The sequence below is a fragment of the Grampus griseus genome (genome assembly GCF_964374135.1).
Source record: "Grampus griseus genome assembly, chromosome: 9".
Taxonomy (NCBI): domain Eukaryota; kingdom Metazoa; phylum Chordata; class Mammalia; order Artiodactyla; family Delphinidae; genus Grampus; species Grampus griseus.
In genome coordinates, this window is record NC_139003.1 from 56,420,847 (window position 1) to 56,442,009 (window position 21,163).

General features: G+C 35.9%; 1 protein-coding gene across 4 annotated transcripts in view; it reads left to right on the top strand.

Annotated features, from left to right (window-relative positions):
- VPS50 (VPS50 subunit of EARP/GARPII complex) overlaps window positions 1–21,163 on the top strand; it is a 130,143-nt gene that overhangs the window by 42,153 nt on the left and 66,827 nt on the right. For all 4 annotated transcript variants that reach the window (XM_082661919.1, XM_082661920.1, XM_082661921.1 and 1 more), the window contains 2 exons: window positions 14,981–15,113; window positions 18,137–18,228. In XM_082661919.1, coding sequence (XP_082518045.1) covers window positions 14,981–15,113; window positions 18,137–18,228 — 225 coding nt within the window. The remainder of the gene's footprint in view (window positions 1–14,980; window positions 15,114–18,136; window positions 18,229–21,163) is intronic.

A 21,163-nucleotide genomic window follows, 5' to 3' on the forward strand; every position in this document is an offset into this window, starting at 1 on the left:
GAGCTTATTTCAAGATGTTAATTAGGATACTGTTGATTAATTTTATGATAATAGAGCTGGCTAAGCTGGCTGCAGTGTTCTCAACCATTTTTCAACTGTTCATTTTGAAATGCTTTTAATGAGTTTTGAGTTCTGTTTTTTTTTTTTTTTTTTTTTGCGGCACACGGACCTCTCACTGCCGTGGCCTCTCCCATCGCGGAGCACAGGCCCCGGACGCGCAGGCTCAGTGGCCATGGCCCACGGGCCCAGCCGCTCTGCGGCACGCGGGATCCTCCTGGCCCGGGGCACAAACCCGTGCCCCCTGCATCGGCAGGCGGACTCTCAACCACTGCACCACCAGGGAAGCCCCTGAGTTCTGTTTTTGAAATGAACTTGATAATGTAATAATACTTTGGGGGAAAATGTAATGTTTCTTTTAGAAAAAGCTTTCTGAAATAATTTCAATATGTATTTTCTCCTTTCGGCACATTGGAGGTGTTTAGTAAATATTTCTTAAGTATATTGGATTGACCTCTTCGTCTCTAACTTGTGCGGTGTTGACTTAATCAATTTTCAGATTTGATTAAGTGAGAGGGAAAGAAAACCAACATTGAGCACTTTCTCCATGCCATGTACTTTTACAGGTTTTTTACATGCATACATCATAGAAAGACCAACTAAAGGCTCATCAAATGTTCCATTCTTCTAGTTTTTAAATTTTTGATGCTTATAAATACTACCTCTTGATATTGAATTGTAATTCAGTGGCAGTTTGAGGGTCAATAAATATTTTTAGTAAGATCTCTGTTGAAGGTATAGTTTATTTTGATGTTCATATAAGAGCCTAGAGAAATTTCCTCTTGAGACAAAAAGCTATTTCTGTTCTTAAATTCTCAGGGCACTTTCTGTTGTGAAGAATTAATATATTTTCTCTTATCAAATAGTATGAGAGTATACAGACTCTCTATGATGATAAGCTGCCAGGAATTTCAGTGCTAAATTTAATGTTCATTTGTAGTAACCATCTTGTTTTGGGTTTTCTGTAGAATTAACTGCCTCCTTATCCTTTCTCTGTTTTCTGACTTCTTAAACTAGTCTCTTTATATGTTTTTATATCACTCACAGTCTTTATGGAGTTAGAATACTGATTATATAAGTAGTCGCTCAAATTCAGCAATCATTAATTAATATATTTACTCTTAAAATACATGTATTTTAAATTATACACCTAAAACATTGATTGTAGGAAAATACAGATAAGCAAAGGAAGAAAATAAAAAATAATATTTCTGTATGCAGAGCTGGTTCTTTTAATGTGTATATAAGCAAATAGCTTTTTAAAGTAGGATTATGCTGTACACAGATTTAGAACATTTTTTTCCACTTGCTGCTTTATAAACAATTTTTCATTTCAGTAAATATGCTATGCACATACCTTTTAGTGGCTTGACAGTACTTCATTGTAAGAGATCCTGTGGATTAATTAACCAGTTTCTTATTCTTTGATGATCATAATGACAAAAGTTGGAAATAATATAAATAACACTGTAGTAAAATTTTTTTTTTTTTTTTTTTTTTTGCGGTACACGGGCCTCTCACTGTTGTGGCCTCTCCCGTTGCGGAGAACAGGCTCCGGATGCGCAGGCTCAGCAGCCATGGCTCATGGGCCCAGCTGCTCCGCGGCATGTGGGATCTTCCCAGGCCGGGGCACGAACCCGTGTCCCCTGCATCGGCCGGCGGACTCTCAACCACTGCACCATCAGGGAAGCCCTGTAGTAAATATTTTTAAAGCTAAATCTTTGCACACATCATTAATTATTTCTTTAGGATAAATAATGAAAAATAAAATTGCATTGCCAAAGACTTTGGTTTATATTTCCAAAATTGCCCTCTAGAAAGTGTGTTTCAAATTATGTTCCTCATCAGTAGTGTCTGCTTTTATCCTTTTTCCTGTGCACATGAATGCTGAGTATTTTATATTTAATAGCTTAATTGTCAGGTACCAGAAGGTAGCATATCAATACTAATTTATGTAGCTTGTCACTCAAGCATATTTAGCATGTGAAGGAAATTAAACAGGGACATTTAATTGATTGTTGAGGTTAATTTGGTTGATTTGGTTGGATAGGTGAGTGGACCTTTCCTTTCTTACTAGAGAAACCTTTTCAGTTGGAGGAATAATGCTATTTACTTGATTGCTTTATCAGATCAGTTTTAAAATACTCTAAGAATTCAGATGTCACATTCTTACCACTTATATAGTAGCACCCAGCTAATTTTTTATATGAGTTATATATATATTTTTTAAATTAATTAATTAATTAATTTATGGCTGTGTTGGGTCTTCGTTTCTGTGCGAGAGCTTACTCTAGCTGTGGCAAGCGGGGGCCACTCTTCATCGTGGTGCGCGGGCCTCTCACTATCGTGGCCTCTCTTGTTGCGGAGCACAGGCTCCAGGTGCGCAGGCTCAGTAGTTGTGGCTCACGGGCCTAGTTGCTCCGCGGCATGTGGGATCTTCCCAGACCAGGGCTTGAACCCGTGTCCCCTGCATTGGCAGGCGGACTGTCAAACACTGTGCCACCAGGGAAGCCCCTATATTTTTTTAATATAAGAGTTATATATTGGTTTCTAAATATTTAAGGTAAAATAAAAAATAAGTTTTGGTAATTTTAAATATTCAAAACTTAATGATCAAAAGATAAGGAAAGTTTATCCGTCTCTTCCTTTTTCCCTGCCATTTACTCTTTGGATTGTCAAGAACTGTGAAGGGTCTGAAATTTTATCCTACTTGCAGATTAACAAGCTAGCCTGTTACTGTTTCATGGATGCTGGTAGAAGATGCAAGATTCCACTTTCTTAGTGCTCTGACTTAGTGTAAACCAGTTTCCCTTGTCATTACCCAGCTTTTGTTAATCAGTCAAGTAATGGGTTCAGCTCAGCAAGGGTAAATATGGTTATAAAGAGTTTGAAACCTAGTAAGGTCATACTAATTATGATCAGAGGTAGAATAAGAAAAGTTCAAACAACATATACAGTAGTGTCAATGGGATCAACACAGTTCTTTAAGGGTTTAAGGAGGCAAAAGAGGAGCCTGCAAGTTTTGAGTTGGTTTTGGATTTCAAGAAGCACGATGTATGTGGCTGAGTACAGGGATACAGAGGAAATATCCTGAGCAATGGCATGAAAGAAGAGCATAGGGCAAGTGAAAGGAACAGTAGGTTGTCTGGCTTAGTTTAACTGGATTCAACCAAGTATGATGATTTGGTGGTTTCTGCCATACGCTGGAACTAATGAGTGCCTATGGAGAACATGCTTTGGGCTGCTGTTATCTGAGTAACCAGCTTTCCCTCTCTTGGCTGGAAGTGAAGGGGTTTTCTAGTCACTTGAAACTGGCTCAGGTGTGATGTCCAAGTCTATGAACCCTTAAAACTATCAATGTAACTTAGACTGCTGGGTGATTTTGTGTGTGTGTGTGTGTGTGTGTGTGTGTAGGATGGGGGTAAATGTTAAAGAGCCAACCTATTTTTAACACGTGGTACACAGCTACCAGCAGAAACAAAATAATTTACTGGTAAAAAGCCATTCTCAAAACCTGCCAAGAAACCATATTCTTAGTTGGTCTTTTTACATTTAAATACTGCCCATTTTTGGTGATAATCTTAGCATAGGGTTTCACAGCATTTTATTACTTGAAACTTTGAAAGATAAATTATATATTCTGATAACACAAGCTTTGCTTGTTTTATAGTATTAAGCTTTCCATTTGATTAAGGCCATTTAGCAGCAATTAGACAAAACTGAGGATGGTAGTAAAGGAGCCCCCTTCTGTGTATTTCACAATTTAGAGGGTACTAGTTACTTAGTTCCAAGTTGGCATCATTCACACCATACATATTACATATGTCTTCATGTGTAAATACATATTTAGTATTAATGATAAAATGCCTGGGAGATGAGAATGACTTTTTTCACCAAGATGTTTGTGTTGTTGTGTTTTTTGTTTTGTTTTGTTTTTTACAATGTTGTGTTAGTTTCTGCTGTACAACAAAGTGAATCAGCTATATGTATACATATATCCCCTCTTTTTTGGATTTCCTTTCCATTAAGGTCACCACAGAGCACTGAGTAGAGTTCCCTGTGCTATACAGTCTGTTCTCATTAGTCATCTATTTTATACATAGTAGTGTATATATGTCAGTCCCAATCTCCCAGTTCATCCCACTCCCCATATCCCCCCTTGGTGTCCATACATTTGTTCTCTACGTCTGTGTCTCCATTTCAGCTTTGCAAATAGGTTCATTTGTACCATTTTTCTAGATTCCACATATATGTGTTAATATACAATATTTGTTTTTCTCTTTCTGACTGACTTAACTCTGTATGACAGACTCTAGGTCTATCCATGTCTCTGCAAATGGCACAATTTTGTTCCTTTTTATGGCTGAGTAATATTCCAGTGTATATACGTACCACATCTTCTTTATCCATTCCTCTGTTGTTGGACATTTAGGTTGCTTCCATGTCCTGGCTATTGTAAATAGTGCTGCAGTGAACATGGGGTGCGTGTATCTTTTGGAATTACAGTTTTTTCTGGATATATGCTCAGGAGTGGGATTGCTGTGTTGTATGGTAGTTCTATTTTTAGTTTTTTAAGGAACCTCCATACTGTTCTCCACAGTGGCTGTATCAATTTACATTCCCACCAACAGTGCAAGAGGGTTCCCTTTTCTCCACACCCTCTCCAGCATTTGGCGTTTGTAGATTTTTTGATGATGGCCATTCTGACTGGTGTGAGGTGATACCTCATCGTAGTTTTGATTTGCATTTCTCTAATAATTAGTGATGTTGAGCAGCTTTTCATGTGCTTCTTGGCCATCTGTTGGTCTTCTTTGGAGAAATGTCTATTTAGGTCTTCTGCCCATTTTTGGATTGGGTTGTTTTTTAAATATTGAGCTGCATGAACTGTTTATATATTTTGGAGATTAATCCTTTGTCCGTTGGTTTGTTTGCAAATATGTTCTCCCATTTTGAGGGTTGTCTTTTCGTCTTGTTTATGGTTTCCTTTGCTGTGCAAAAGCTTTGAAGTTTCATTAGGTCCCATTTGTTTAGTTTTGTTTTTAATTCCATTTCTCTAGGAGGTCAAAAAGGATCTTGCTGTGATTTATGTCATATAGTGTTCTGCCTATGTTTTCCTCTAAGAGTTTTATAGTGTCTGGCCTTACATTTAGGTCTCTAATCCATTTTGAGATTATTTTTGTGTATGGTGTTAGGAAATGTTCTGATTTCATTCTTTTACATGTAGCTGTCCAGTTTTCCCAGCACCACTTATTGAAGAGACTGTCTTTTCTCCATTGTATATCCTTGCCTCCTTTGTCTTAGGTTAGTTGACCATAGGTGCATGGGTTTATCTCTGGGCTTTCTATCCTGTTTCATTGATCTATATTTCTGTTTTTGTGCCAGTACCATACATACTGTCTTGATTACTTTGTAGCTTTGTAGTTTAGTCTGGAGTCAGGCAGCCTGATTCCTCCAGTTCTGTTTTTCTTTCTCAAGATTGCTTTGGCTCTTCAGGGTCTTTTGTGTTTGCATAAAAATTAAAAAAAAATTTGTTCTAATTCTGTGAAAAGTGCCATTGGTAATTTGGTAGGGATTGCATTGAATCTGTAGCTTGCTTTGGGTAGTATAGTCATTTTCACAATGTTGATTCTTCCAGTCTAAGAACATGGTTTATCTCTCCATCTTTGTGTCATCTTTGATTTCTTTCATCATTATCTTACAGTTTTCTGCATACAAGTCTTTTGCCTCCTTAGGTAGGTTTATTCCTAGGTATTTTATTCTTTTTGTTGCACTGATAAATGGAATTGTTTCCTTAATTTCTCTTTCTGATCTTTCGTTGTTAGTGTGTAAGAATGCAAGAGCTTTCATGCATTAATTTTGTATCCTACAGCTTTACCAAATTCATTGACCAGCACCAGTAGTTTTCTGGTGGCATCTTTATGATTTTTTTATGTATAGTATCATGTCATCTGCAAACAGTGACAGTTTTACTTCTTGTTTTCTGACTTGGATTCCTTTTATTTCTTTTTCTTCTCTGATTGTTGTGGCTCGGACTTCATGTTTTTAAATTATGAATGAATCTGGTTTAGTATAAGGAAAGTTTTGCTATAGCATATGCATATTTTACCTATGGAGAGTCATAGTTTTTAAAACTTCAGAGAGACTCTAGGTTATTTGCTTTATCCCTTGGCATTAATATATGAAGTGAAATGCTGGAGTCATGACCAAGTCAGTCACAGAGTTGGGACCCATGCCCAAATATGTGCCATCCAGTTCACTATACTGAGCACCACTCTGATTTCCAATGATTAGAAAGTACCTAAGCTATTCATATTTTGTACAGCTTGGTCCTTGCAGAAGTAATTAGAGGTTGGAGAGATCTTGTAATTGCTTGGCCCAGCCACTTATTTAGGTCCAGAGTTCAGCCTTCCCAGAGATATTTTTAGCTCCCTGGGCCTAGTGCTGTTTTGACCTGCAACATATTTCCAGAAACCTCCCAGCTAAACAGTAGTCCTTTCCAGCAGCTTCTGGTGATGTGAGCTCACTGTGCTAATAGCATTCATCTAAAGATGCTGATAAGCCTTTGTTGTTTTCTTTGAAATCCATCTATTAGTGAGTGTGTGTGTGTGTGTGTGTTTGGATGGGGGTGGGGATGGCAGCACTACGAGTTTTAAATCTCTGTGAGGATGCCAAACATCTGCTCCCTTTATGTTTGTCAGGATGTGATTAGAGTGATAAATCAAAGTGAAACAAGAGCATAATAATACTTTAAGGATACTCCTAAGAATTTTTATTTTGATGTTTTAATATAAAAAAATCATCTTCCTGAAATTTTTGGAGGTAATTGGTAATAGAGATTTCTGATGGGTATAAAAGTAAATTAATGTGAACTAAAGGGCTAAATTTAGCGGCCTTTTTTTTCCATATTTACCACTTTGCACCGAAGCACCTTTCAAAAGGTGACATTTTTTTCATTGTGTGCTTCAGGTTTGAAAAGGCTGCATATATTCATTTCTGGATTTACACTGTTCTGTGAAAATGGCCTCTAGATTCTTATTAAATTTATTATTTATAATTAAGGCTGAGATGTTGCTCGTTTTAAGAAGCTAACTTCATGATTTTAATTTTGACCAGGTAGGTTGGTTGGGATGGTTAATAGGAGAGATGGGAGGTACAAAGTTTTACTCTTAACTGATAGTGATGAGATTGGAAATCAGATCTGTGGATTCTGTGAAAGTGTTAATCAAGATTTGATTAAGGAGTGACTTTTGATGTTTGAATAGTGAAGGTTAGTTGTAATGCTGTGTTGAGCTTTTTGCATTGTAACATCTGGATTTGTGAATCTTCTCTAAATCCTGACCCCCCAGGATATTTGTTACCTGTGATCTCTGGTTACTAGACATGTATGTTATCTGTATGGAGGTTGTGAGTTACAAAAAAAAAAAAAAAAACTAGGTTACTTAAAATATTCCTCCTTTTCTGCATGATCTTTGATAGTTCTGAAATACTACACCTTTTTCCTCTTTTCTTTTCACCTCTCAACCTTTCCTGAATAAATTGGTACTACTAGCTTTAGAATGGAAGTGGAAAATAGCTCTGGAACACAGAGAAATGTTTGATAAGTAAATTTCTATTTCCCATATATTCTTTTTTTTTTTTTTTTTTTGCGGTATGCAGGCCTCTCACCGCTGTGGCCTCTCCCGCCGCGGAGCAACAGGCTCCGGACGCGCGGGCCCAGTGGCCATGGTCCCCGGGCGCAGCCGCTCCGCCGCATGTGGGATCTTCCCAGACCGGGGCACGAACCCGCGTCCCCTGCATCGGCAGGTGGACTCCCAACCACTGCGCCACCAGGGAAGCCCTCTATTTCCCATATATTCTTAAAAAAATTTTAAGGCATGCTATTTAGTTCTTTGGGGTGGCTCACTGTGTGAATATTTTCTAAATTGCTTAATTCAAGGCTTTCGTTGCTATCATTGCTATGTGGTAAGAACATTGAACTGGAAATGCAATATGGCACTCCTCTGCCTTGGTATTCCTGGTTTTATACTAAAGGAATCACCCATTAATTGGGACTTGAACTGAGTTGCAGTGTTAGGTATCTAGTAATAAGTGAATGGATTAAACCAATGAAGAGGTAGCAGATCCAGGAATCTCTAACACTGTTTCATGAAAGGTGAACCTAAGATACCCAGAGTGGTTTACTATGTAAGGGCATGTGACTGGTAAGTTGTAGAATTGGTGCTGGCTGGGATGCAGGGCTTCCAATTTCTTGTCTAGTTCTCTTTCTGTTATGCTCTGCTGGTGTGGAGAAGGATTGATGTCTAAGTGGAAGTTGTAATTCAGAAACTCAGATTCTCTTCTTGGCCTGCCTTTTATTTTTTGACTACTTATACAATTATTTGCTTATTTGTTGGTTTCTTTGAATCTGTCTTGTTATAGTTATGGTTCACACATGTCTGTGTAATAAGTTTCTCTATTTGAAATTTGGAGGTGATTTTTTATAATTAACGAGAGAGCACTAGTTATGAATGATTTTAGTGATAAGGTATTAAAGGCATCAGAAGCATTTGTTGCTTTGAGAATTGACACTAGTTGATTGCACAGTATAGGGGAAAGTGGTTTCTGGAGTCCAACTTTAAAATGAAATGACTCTTTTTTTTACATCTTTATTGGAGTATAATTGCTTTACAATGCTGTGTTAGTTTCTGCTTTATAACAAAGTGAATCAGTTATACATATACATATGTTACCATATCTCTTCCCTTTTGCATCTCCCTCCCTCCCACCCTCCCTATCCCACCCCTACAGGCGGTCACAAAGCACAGAGCTGATCTCCCTGTGCTATGCGGCTGCTTCCCACTAGCTATCTACCTTACGTTTGGTAGTGTATATATGTCCATGCCTCTCTCTTGCTTTGTCACAGCTTACCCTTCCCCCTCCCCATATCCTCAAGTCCATTCTCTAGTAGGTCTGTGTCTTTATTCCTGTCTTACCCCTAGGGTTCTTCATGACATTTTGTTTTTCTTAAATTCCATATATATGTGTTAGCATACGGTATTTGTTTTTCTCTTTCTGACTTACTTTGTATGACAGACTCTAGGTCTATCCACCTCATTACAAATAGCTCAATTTCATTTCTTTTTATGGCTGAGTAATATTCCATTGTATATATGTGCCACATCTTCTTTATCCATTCATCCGATGATGGGCACTTAGGTTGTTTCCATCTCCGGGCTATTGTAAATAGAGCTGCAATGAACATTTTGGTACATGACTCTTTTTGAATTATGGTTTTCTCAGGGTATATGCCCAGTAGTGGGATTGCTGGGTCATATGGTAGTTCTATTTGTAGTTTTTTAAGGAACCTCCATACTGTTCTCCATAGTGGCTGTACCAATTCACATTCCCACCAGCCGTGCAAGAGTGTTCCCTTTTCTCCACACCCTCTTCAGCATTTATTGTTTCTAGATTTTTTGATGATGGCCATTCTGACTGGTGTGAGATGATATCTCATTGTAGTTTTGATTTGCATGAAATGACTCTTATTGTCAGCATAGTCTTCAAGTACAGAGATGAACACATTTTGGCTTAAATCTATTAAAAACTATATTTATATATCTATCCCACTTTGCCTTTTTTCGTAAACTATTTACTTTCTGTGTATTTAGTGTAATGAATCTATACATTTGTTTTGTTTTAGAATATAAATGTAGGTAAGAATCATCTTGCTCAGTACATCATAGTCTTATGTTTGTACATATGAACATATTTGAAGATAAGTTTGGGAGACTTTTAGACGTGGGCACTGGCCTAGCTAGATTTGTGAATTATTTACACTTGAGTAAGTTTGGTGAGAAAAAGCTTGGTATAATTTCACTAAATAATTTCAACGTTTTCTGAAAAAAATTTCCTATAAACATTTCTGTGTGTATACTGTCATCCAAACCCATTAAAGTTTAGCAAATAGTCAAGAGTTAACACAGTAAAGAACCTCCTTTTCCTTGAATAAATAGGCAAATGATATAGCTAGACAGTGGTTGGGTGGAGAATAGAAGGTAGTAGTTCCAAGTTTCAATTTTCTGGTTTGTTAAACTGTGGCAAGTATTATAAAAGTTAATTGGTGGGCTATAGCACAATTATTTGTATAGTTATTTTTCTTTGGGAAAAATAAGACTAACACTGCCTTCCTTTTATCTGTCAGAAAGATATGTTGGGATATAATTAGATTAAATTTATTTGCATAATATAAACACAAATTTATGCAAAGTTGAGTTTATGAAAGTTTGTAGAAGAGTACCTTTATTCCGGTGAATGATTTTTGAGTTGCAGCCCAGAATGTTTTTGTGATTTTTGCTTTTCTTTGTCCTCTGCTTTTAGCTTTTTCCTGACCTTGTGCATCATTATCGGTTTTCATTACATGTGTGTGGTATGAGAGCTATGTCAGTTGTAATGATGTGGTAAAAATAAACCAAGGAAAAGAGCAAGACTGGTTCATTGTAAAGGTAGTAATTATAATAGTAAACAGGGAAAGTCGACATAAAAAGTTACCCCAAATTATGACATAAATATGCAGAAATATTTGTGTTGATCTCTGCAAGCCATGTGTAAATCTGGATAGCTATTCTAATTTTTCTGCAAATAGGTACCCATAGCCAATACGGTATTCTCAGAAGTGTCACTCCCTCCTGTGTTCCTTCCATTTTTATTCCCCACGCCACCTCTTACAGGTAACTGACTTCAGTGTTTTCTTCTTTATATTCACTGTGTTTATTTTTTTGATGATAGGCAAATATATCATTAATTTTTTTTCTATTTCTTATGACATACATATATATATAAAAACTTTTCCCTTTCTCACGTGTATATGTATCATATGAAAGGGAAAATTTTTTATTTAAAAATTTTTTTAAATGTATATGTCTGCTTATCATTATTTTTCACAGTTGCAAAGTGCTCTTTTGTGTGTGTGAAGTTTATCCAGCTGATCTCCTGTGTTTGGACATTTAGATAGATTCCAGTATTTTGCAGTTACAGATAATCCTTCAACGAATAACCTTGTGCATATGTGTTTTTACATTGTTTGAAGTACACCTTCAGGATAAATTCCTAGAAGTGAGATTGCTGGGTCAAAGGGAAAATACACATGTAGTTTTGTTAGACAGTGTGGTTTTGTTAGATAATGTCAAATTCATTTCCAGAGGATTGTATCGTTTTGCGTTCCCACCAGCAGTGGATGAGAGTTCCTGTTTTTTTTGTTCACAGCCTTGCCAACAGAGTATATATGGTATCAAAGATAAACAAAACTGGACGCTAAAGTGGTATGGACAGATTTCAATCAGTAATATACTGTTGTAATGGGGAAAAGAATCCATTGTGAACTGAACTCAGCTTCCATTTGTACAGGCATCACTGGGCATTGTAAAGGGAGAAAGAGGGACTAGGAAGGGGGATGAGCAGGGGCTCAGAAGAAGCAAGGAAGTGAAAAATTACAAAAAAAAGGGGGGCTTGGTTCATGTGAAACCCATCTGGGTTAGGCTCCCACCTTCTCCCTCAGAGACTGGGAGACAGGGGCCCTATCTTCAGGTTTTAGCTGGAACAAACAATATATTCTTTTGGCAGCCTTGACTTTTCTCAGGCAAGCACTTTAAGGGGTGCTAGGGTCATCCTAGAGTTGTGGCCGTGAGCTGCTAGAAACTACATTAGTGTCTTGTTCAATTCTTTGTAGGTCAAGATTGAGGACTATTGAAGGAGAGGGCTCAGGGAGCCGGCTAGAGTTTGGTCAAGGGGAGAATCTTTGTTAATGGTCAGCTTTAAAATTTGCACTGATCTGATGAGTGAGAATTTGTTTCTTACTGTAGTTTTAATTTACATTTGCCCTATTATGAGTGAAGTTGGATATGTTTTCAAATATTTAAGGGCCATCTTTATATCTCTGTTAAGTGTGTTTATATCTTCTTCCCATTTTTCTATAGGATTTTTGGTCTTTTCCCCCCAAATCTTTAAGTGTTCATTATAAATGTGAGATTTTTTTTATTGTGACATGTATTGTGAATACTTTTTTCAAGTTTATCATTTGATTTGTTTACTGTTGTTTTTTTGTTGTTATACAAAATTTATAAAAATTTTTATGTAGTAAAATTTATCAAATTTTACTTTTATTACCACTGAATTTTGAATCATAATTACAAAGCCTTTACCTATATCAAGGTGAGAGAAGAATTAACTCATGTTTTCTTTGGGTGCTAGTATAGTTTTATTTTTTAGGTTCAGCTGTCTTATCCATTTGGAGTTTGTTCCTGTGGGTGGTGTGAGGAGTAGATCTAATTTAGTCTTTTCCAACTGACCATCCAGTTGTCCCAACACTATTAATGAAAAAAACTGTCTTCACTTAAGTGATATGAGATGCTATCTTTATCATATACCATATTTTTATATGAGGCTAGATCTATTTCTGGATTGTTTTTATTGGTATCTCAGTAAATTCATAAATTAACCTAGGGAGAACTGACATCTCTGATGTTGAGACATCCTAACCAAGAGTGAGGGATGTCTTTCTATTTGTTCAAGTCTACCTTTATGTCTTTCAGTTTTTTTTTTTTTTTGCATTACGCGGGCCTCTCACCGCTGCGGCCCCTCCCGTTGTGGAGCACAGGCTCCAGACACGCAGGCTCAGCAGCCATGGCTCACGGGCCCAGCTGCTCCGCGGCATGTGGGATCTTCCTGGACTGGGCACGAACCCACGTCCCCTGCATTGGCAGGCGGACTCTCAACCACTGCGCCACCATGGAAGCCCATGTCTTTCAGTTTTCTTCATAGAATTTTGGATCATTTTTTGTTAAGTTTATTCCTAAAATTTTTATCTTTTGTATTATAAGTGATTTCTCATTAATTGTATCTTCTAAATAGTTATTATTTGTGTATATGAATTCTGTTATTTTTATATGTTAATTTTATAACCTGCTACTTGCTGAATTTTTTTTTTTTTTTTTTTTTTTTGCGGTACGTGGGCCTCTCACTGTTGTGGCCTCTCCCGTTGCGGAGCACACGCTCCGGACGCGCAGGCTCAGCGGCCATGGCTCACGGGCCTAGCCGCTCCACAGCATGTGGGATCCTCCCGGACCGGGGCACGAACAGTGTCCCCTGCGTCGGCAGGCGGACTCTCAACCACTGCGCCACCAGGGAAGCCCTTTGCTGATTCTTTTACTGTTGGAGTTTCATCATTCATTCTCTAGGAATTATATTCTAGGTATATTATGTCATTTACAGATAGAAGTAGTTTTATTTCTTCTTTTCCTGTTCTTTTGCGTCTTATCATTTTCTCTAGTCTAATTGCATTGGCTAGTACCTCAAGAACATTGTTAAAAAGTCGTGGAGGGCTTCCCTGGTGGCACAGTGGTTGAGGGTCCGCCTGCCAATGGAGGGGATGCGGGTTCGTGCCCCGGTCCGGGAAGATCCCACATGCAGCGGAGCGGCTGGGCCGGTGAGCCATGGCCGCTGGACCTGTGCGTCCGGAGCCTGTGGTCCACAATGGGAGAGGCCACAGCGGTGAGGGGCCTGCGTACCGCAAAAAAAAAAAAAAAAAGTAGTGGAGATAGTGGACATTCTTGTCTTCTTCCTGACCACAGTGGATATGCACTAAAGCTTCCTCATCTTAGGGAAATGTTTATCTGTTTTTATTTTCTCATGAGTTATTATTAGGAATGACTGTTGAATTTTGTCAAACCCTGAAAAAGGGTTTTCAGCATGTTTGGGGACAATCATTTTGTTTTTCTTCTTAGACCTATTAATGTGACAGATTGTTAATAGATCCTATAAGATTGAACTGTTGTACTGTTCTTGGCATAAGCCCCACTTGGGCAGCCTGACTCCAGTGGTTAACAGCGCCTTTATTTTACTACTTCTTAGTTGAGTTTCAGAGATTTGACATGCCTATACAAAAGTATACTTGCTGAGTCATACAAATTAGTATTTTTATTAATTGCTTGATGAATGAATGTTTTAGTAAATGGGGAATTTAGAGGAGGGGGAAATCATTATGGAGAGAAAAAATACTTTTTGAAAGAGAGAGGACGACTACCAACTGGGATTTCCTGAGCATCAATAACACCATAGCTATACTTTCTATATAGCTTATTTCTACTAGCTATTTATTTTGGAGGGCTTGGATCATAGTCTTATTAGCCTTTCACTGTTTTATCAGCATGATCAGTTGTGGTTGTTTGATTACAAATTGAAGAAATGCTACGAAATCTCAAATGATGGAGCAGATGCTCCACTGTGACAGACAGAAAGCCTGCAAAATAGAATCGAGGCATTATTCTACCTGCAGAAAAAAAGGACAGAATGAGAAACTGATAGTTTTTACAAAGGATAGAGGGAGAAAAATCCATGCATTTCCTTTAGGGAGAAGATTTTGGACCACATATTGTTTCATAGCCATGTTATACAAAACATTTTAAAATGCTGTTGTCAAATATGAAATATCTATATCAATGTGATTTACAGAATTTGCAGATTGTCAAAGTTACTTACTTAATTTACATAAATAAAATGATTGACTTGTAAATTATGACCACCTTTTTTCAAGTTGTAACTTGGGTCCAAGGGTGAGTGTAAAGCTGCATTTCATGCTAAGAACATGGCTTTGAAAAAAATATATTTGGGGAAGTTTGCACTCCTGGTTATGAGAGCACTTGCCATTCAGTAGTATGTGGATTCATAGTATATGGACTGATACTCCTAATGAATACTAAAAAGCCATGTTGAAATAGGAATTACTTGAACAAAATTTTCTTGCGATTGAACTTTCTGTTTAGATATATCAGTGGAAGAAATTTTCTTATCTAATTCTTGAGTGCATTTGATTGACACCATAACATTTTATTTTGATTAACTTTGTGTTAAACATGATAATTTGAAAGTTGGCTCTTGTCATTTTCTTCAGCATGTTACACCAGACAGCTATATTCCATGCCTTGCTGACCTGTGCAAAGCACTGTGGGAGGTTATGCTCAGCTATTACAGAACTATGGAATGGCATGAAAAGCATGACAGTGAAGATACTACTTCTGCTTCTGGTAGGAAATTATTTTGATTTGATTTTAAAAACTGAACTATAAATATGCCGTATTTCTGGAGTAAGGAGAAAGAAAAGGGACAGCTATACTTTTAGAATTTCGGGGACCATGATGACCATAGGTTAAATGTTCACCAGAGAAAGTGATTCAGCTGCTATAAAAACTCCATTACCTTTGGGGATTAACTGGGCCGAAGGACTTCTTATGTGATAGGTATTACAAGTTTCCAGGAATATGTGGTGATGACCTTAGGACTAAGTTATTAAGAAAGAGCTTTTAAAAAAAAATGAGTTGCAAACTAGGTAGGACATTGGTCTGTCCAAATTTACTACAAAATTAATGCTAATGTTCAATATTAAGTCTTTTTTGCTAATTTTCAAGTTGTACTAATAAAACTAGATTCTAAGAATTAATAATTATACTGATACTTTTCTTCCTGAAAATAGATAGCAGGACATAAAAATTTCATAAAAAATGATGTTTTTAAATACCATCTTTGCAAGCAAAATACAACTTTAAATGTTTATGGTATAGTCATAAAGAGAAAATCTTTGAGAAGTTATATTAACTAGGCATGTTTAAATTACTTCATGTAATTATATATCTTAAGTGATTATCCTTGAACAATAGCTAAGATTAAGTATTCAAAATACTTTTTAAAGTAATAAATGAGTCTACCAGTATTTAGTATGGGCAAAATAAATTATACTGTACCTGTTTTCTTGTATTACATACAGTTTAATATAGCTAGTCAATCAAGTTATTCTAATAACTTCTAATTTCTGAAGTGTTTGGTTTCTGTGATTGTGTGGGTGGAGGAATGCGCAAATCTTAGTTTGATTAAACATAGGATTTTGGTAGTATAGAAGACATACGTTTAATATTTATCTTAACTCATAAGAAGCTCATAAATATAGATAGCAAAAAATAAGAAAGATAAATTCTGTGGAAGGATTTTCATTCTTTTAGAAATATTGTTGAGGGAGGAAGGGGTTTAAACAAAGAGAGAGAAAGGAAAAAGTAGAAAACGGGGGGCATTGAGCCAGGATTCTAGGCCAGACTAGGCCAGTTGGGTATTTTTACCCAACTCGTCTACTACCTCTGAGAGTATGGGCTTTGCAGTCAGAGATACCTCGCTTCAAAGTTTGACTGCCATTTACCAAAGGCGAGAATGTGAATAGGTCACTTTATCATCTCCAGGCCTCAGTTTGCTCCTTAAAATGATAGGTTAAGAAAACAAAACAAACAAAAAGCTTCATAATATAGTAACACATCTACCTGTAGGATTGCTATAAAGTTTAGAGAAAATTTGAAAGTGCTTACACTGGTTGTTGTTAATATCATCAAAGGAAATGGATCAAGAGATGATTATAATAATAATGAAATGTCTATAGGCCCTTTTTTTTTTTTTTTAAATTTCATTTTACTTAGGGAATTCCTGGGCTTAAGGGATTTTTTCCCCACAAAGTTTATCTTGTTTTGGCAACCTTTCTTTTTTTCTAGATATGGTACCAGTTTAGATATCTCAGCACCTCTTTTCCTTTTTCTAGTACATTATTTAAGGAGAAACCAAAGGAAAAGTTTGGAACAAAATTAATACATACTTTAGATATAAGAGTATAGAAGACAATATATACTTATCATGGTGAAGCTCGCTTTTTGCTTCAGGCTAATAGTTTACAGGTATTATGTATTGTATGCATTTTCATTGGGGTATAGATTCAAACTTAAAACTCTATTTGAGGGCTTCCCTGGTGGTGCAGAGGTTAAGAATCTGCCTGCCAATGCAGGGGACACGGGTTTGAGTCCTGGTCCAGGAAGATCCCACATGCCGCCCGTACGCAGCAACCAAGGCCGTACGCAGCAACCAAGGCCCAACGCAGCCAAAAATAATAAAATAAATAAATTAAAAAAAAACTCTATTTGAACCTTCTATACTTAGTCCTATTTGCTAAAATTCCTTCACCCTAATCTGTATAATTTAAGAATGTTGAGGGCTCTGATCAGTCTAATAGTCAGGTGACAATATCTAGTACTGTAAAAAGTTATTTGTTCACCGGAAATTCTTCCTTTCTTATTCACATTAAGGACTAAAATTGTAGGAATCAGTAATTCAAAAGTTATTCTTCACAGAACTTCATACAGCTGAAAGGGCCTCTAGAGTTCATCCGTTGTTGTTCTCTAGTGATACTACTGGTGTCCTAACACTTCACCATTCTAAATAAACTAAAGCTGTAGCTCAGGTGCACTGCTCTGAGCTGCTGGGTTCCTCATAGCCAGACCATACAGATGATATGGCTTAAGCTGTAGGAGTAGTCACAAGTACATTAGGCATGTATCTGGGGCCTGGCCTATGAAAGGGCCTTTTGCTGCTTACCAGTGGATACCCTGCTAGCCTAAGATGAGATCATATCCTCAGTTGTTCTGCACAGTTTACTTGCACAAAGGCATAATTTTTAAAATATAATGTGTATGTGTATTTTCAGTTGCTTTTAGGGGGAGAATTATTTTGAGGCAGCTCATTGATCTTACCTGTTGAACTGGACATTGTTAGATTATTTACCTGGAATGGATAAAAGTATTCTGGATCATGAAAAATATAAAATGCATGCATCATTGCCTCACTGCATGAGCAGTTTTGCACTCTGCACTCTTGTTAACATGCATATTAATTGAAAATTGGGTTAGTTGGTCCTGTAATGCCCTGGCAGTAGGCAGTATATGGGTCATTAAGAATCTGGTTTCTGGGATCACACTACCCAAGTTGGAATCCCAGCTATAATCATGTATAAGCTGAGTGGTCTTAGGTGTAAAGTACTTAACATTTCAGAGTCTGAATTTGTCTATCTTATCAAATGAGTTTAATCCTAATTTCTACTTTTTGACATTGTTTTGGTTGTATAAATATTGAGAATATTGTCTATATTTTACACATGCTTACAATATATGAGAATCCAAATTTTTTTTTTTGAAAACAAAAATGTGAAGCAAATTTTAAAACGTATACCATCTTTTATTTTCAGAAGGGAGTAATATGATGGGTACTGAAGAAACAAATTTTGATCGTGGCTACATAAAAAAGAAATTAGAACATGGACTTACACGAATATGGCAGGTTTGGTTTTTTTAAACTATTTTTTTACAAAAGCAATAGAAACCTTCATGTCAAAGTTGTTTTAGAAATTCAGTATTTAAGTTTTCTGTATTTGTTTTCCCTGCAGATCTAATCATGTGTTAGTTTTTCTTTGGAATAAGTCTACCATTTGAGTTCTGTACTTTAGTTGTCAATTATATTTGACTATAAGTGGCAGTAGAAAAAGTTTTAATTTGAAAATATCCATTGGAAATATTCCTTGATTACATTTTGCTTTTAGTGACCTAACAGATTTGTGCTTTCCTAAAGAAGTTGTTTTCTTATTGAGATACTGTTTATTTTGTGTGTGTTTTTTTCCTTTTCTATTAATTTTAGGAAAAGGATAACTATGTAATAGATGACATAGTTGGGTTGGAGTCTAGAACAGAATGAAGAATTCTAAGTCAGTGATTTTTGTGCCTTGAGTGAATCTTATGTATTTATTGATTGAATGTGTATTCCTTGGCTTTTCTTTAGCAGTTTAGTAGCTTAGTTGTTATCAGATAACTAAATTTGTTAATTTGTTAAAAATTTTCACTTCCTAGATAAGTGTAATTTCTTTGATGATAACTTTGTTCTTTTTGGACTGCTTCAAAATTTAGAAGACGATAGACACTTTGACCATATTATGGTCTTTTAAAATGTATTTTTTATTTTTCTAATGAAGCTGATGTTTAGTTCGAAAACCTTTTATAGGATTTCTTTTGAAAAAAATGTTTAGGAAAATATATACTGAAAACATAAATTTCCTCAAGAATCACTTAGCAGTTATAATTTAGTGCTCTTCTAACTTTTGATAACTTTCTATTGCAGATATGCTATTTGAATTTATACTTTAATATTTAAATATGTGATAGTGGTAAGAGCTTTGCCTTTTGTGTTTTCTAATATGACCATATGAAACAAATTTTTAGTTTCCCATTAATTATGGGTTGGGGCTGACTTTTTTCTGAATGTTATATATAACAGAAAGGAAAATCTCATTCTCTAGTGTCAGATATGAGTTGTTTCTGATTTAGTCTTCTAACAGGCTCTAATTATACTTTGTTGAAATTGTAGAATCTATGATAGAATTTCTGGTAATTCAAAGTACTTTGGATTATTGGCCTGGTATTTTATATAGCTAGTTTCTATTCAATCTGGCAACCTGATGTCATTCTTGATATAGGAATATCTGTTAAATGTAAGATTTAGTAAAGCTATTATCATTTAAGTGTTTGGCAGTTTAATGAAAGTCATCATGCTTTTGAATATAGATAATTATGTTGTAGGTTTCAAGTTTTAGAATATCTTCATCTCCACCCACTTCAAGTCCCTTGAACCCCAATTCTCCAACCTCCAACCCCAATTCTCATCCAGTTCTACACAGGACTTTGTGTACGTTAGGAACTCATTAGTATTTGTTAAATTGAAATTACAAAGCTCAATGCAATTGAAAAAGGCAAAAGCTCTGAAAAATAAATGTTTTTTGAGAACACATCTGGCAGACAAAACCTGGCAGGAATTGAATTCATTTGATAGCACAGTCTGACCAGAATTGTCATTTGGCTTTTTGTAGTATTTATTTATCCCATTAAGTTGAACATTCATATGTTGAAGGGATATAAATGTGTTTTATTTTGGGATACTGCCCTAGACCCCACTGGGGATGTTATATAATATATACTATACATACCATAATATATTTCTAATATCTGAAATGCTAAATTCCAAAGCACAAGTGAGCATGTGACAGTTTATTGACATCATAAATTTATTATAGAGATGATAGATGATTGAGAAGCATAAGAAGGTAGTTAATATTTCTGACATAAAACTAAACTCAGAATCATAATCACCTTGATAATTATTATAAAAACTTTTCAGTTTTGAGAATATTGTTGCAAATTTTCCATGCATTTTGACTAAGTCAGAACCTTTAAGGGAAAAAGGTTGTATCAGTCATAATATGTGTATCGCACTGTTTGTGAGTTTAAGAACCGTGGTGAAAGCATGGTCCTTGACCTCGTGGAGCTTACATATCCAACCCTATGAAAGTCTTGGTCTTTCAAGATTTTCTTTTTAGTCTTTAAATATTTGATATGTGAGAAGTGACAGTTTTAAAATGCTTATTATTTCTTTCTTTTACTATAGAAAATTAGGGTTGGAGTATTTCTACTTTTTGTGAATTTGAGATTTTCTTTACAGCCTAATAAACCACCCACTTTTAAAGTTCTTCCTGGGGCATTTGAAAAATAACCATGTATTTCTTCTTTGTATTGGGAATTAGGTTCTCTATGTAAATTAAAGCAGTTTATTATTTATATGTATTATTCTCATCTATATTCTTATTTGGTTGTGGTTTTCTTGGTCTGTGCTATTCTGCGGGAGGAGTTTTAATCTTCCAGAATGATTGTAGTTTTTGTCAGGTTTTTCTTTTATTTCTAACAGCTTTTGTTTTTATACTCGGATGCCATGTTGATTGATGATGCAATGCTAATAACCACTTTACTTACCCTCATTGTACATAATTCTCTTTATTAATTTAAAAAAATAGCTCTTTTCTCCTTAGGCATTTTGCAGTGAATTCTAGTTTGCTTTATTATTACCATTGCTGTATTTATTTTGTTCATATTTTCCTGATAAATCCTTGACTTTATTTTAAATGTTTTTCTGTCATGTTTTAGTTGTAAAAATAAAGATAATATATAAAGTTCTTAGTATAATGCTTGACAAAAGTAAATAATCAGAAAACAGTAGTTTTTACTGCTGTTTATTAAGCTTTTATGTGTATATTAGCACTGTTTCTGATTTATTTTTCCTATTCCATTGACTTTTCTCTATATTGCTAGTGTTTTGGGGGTAGTTTTTAATATATTTAATATAGGTGGTACAAGTCCTCCATCATCCCTGATAACTTCATCCTTTCAAAGTGCTG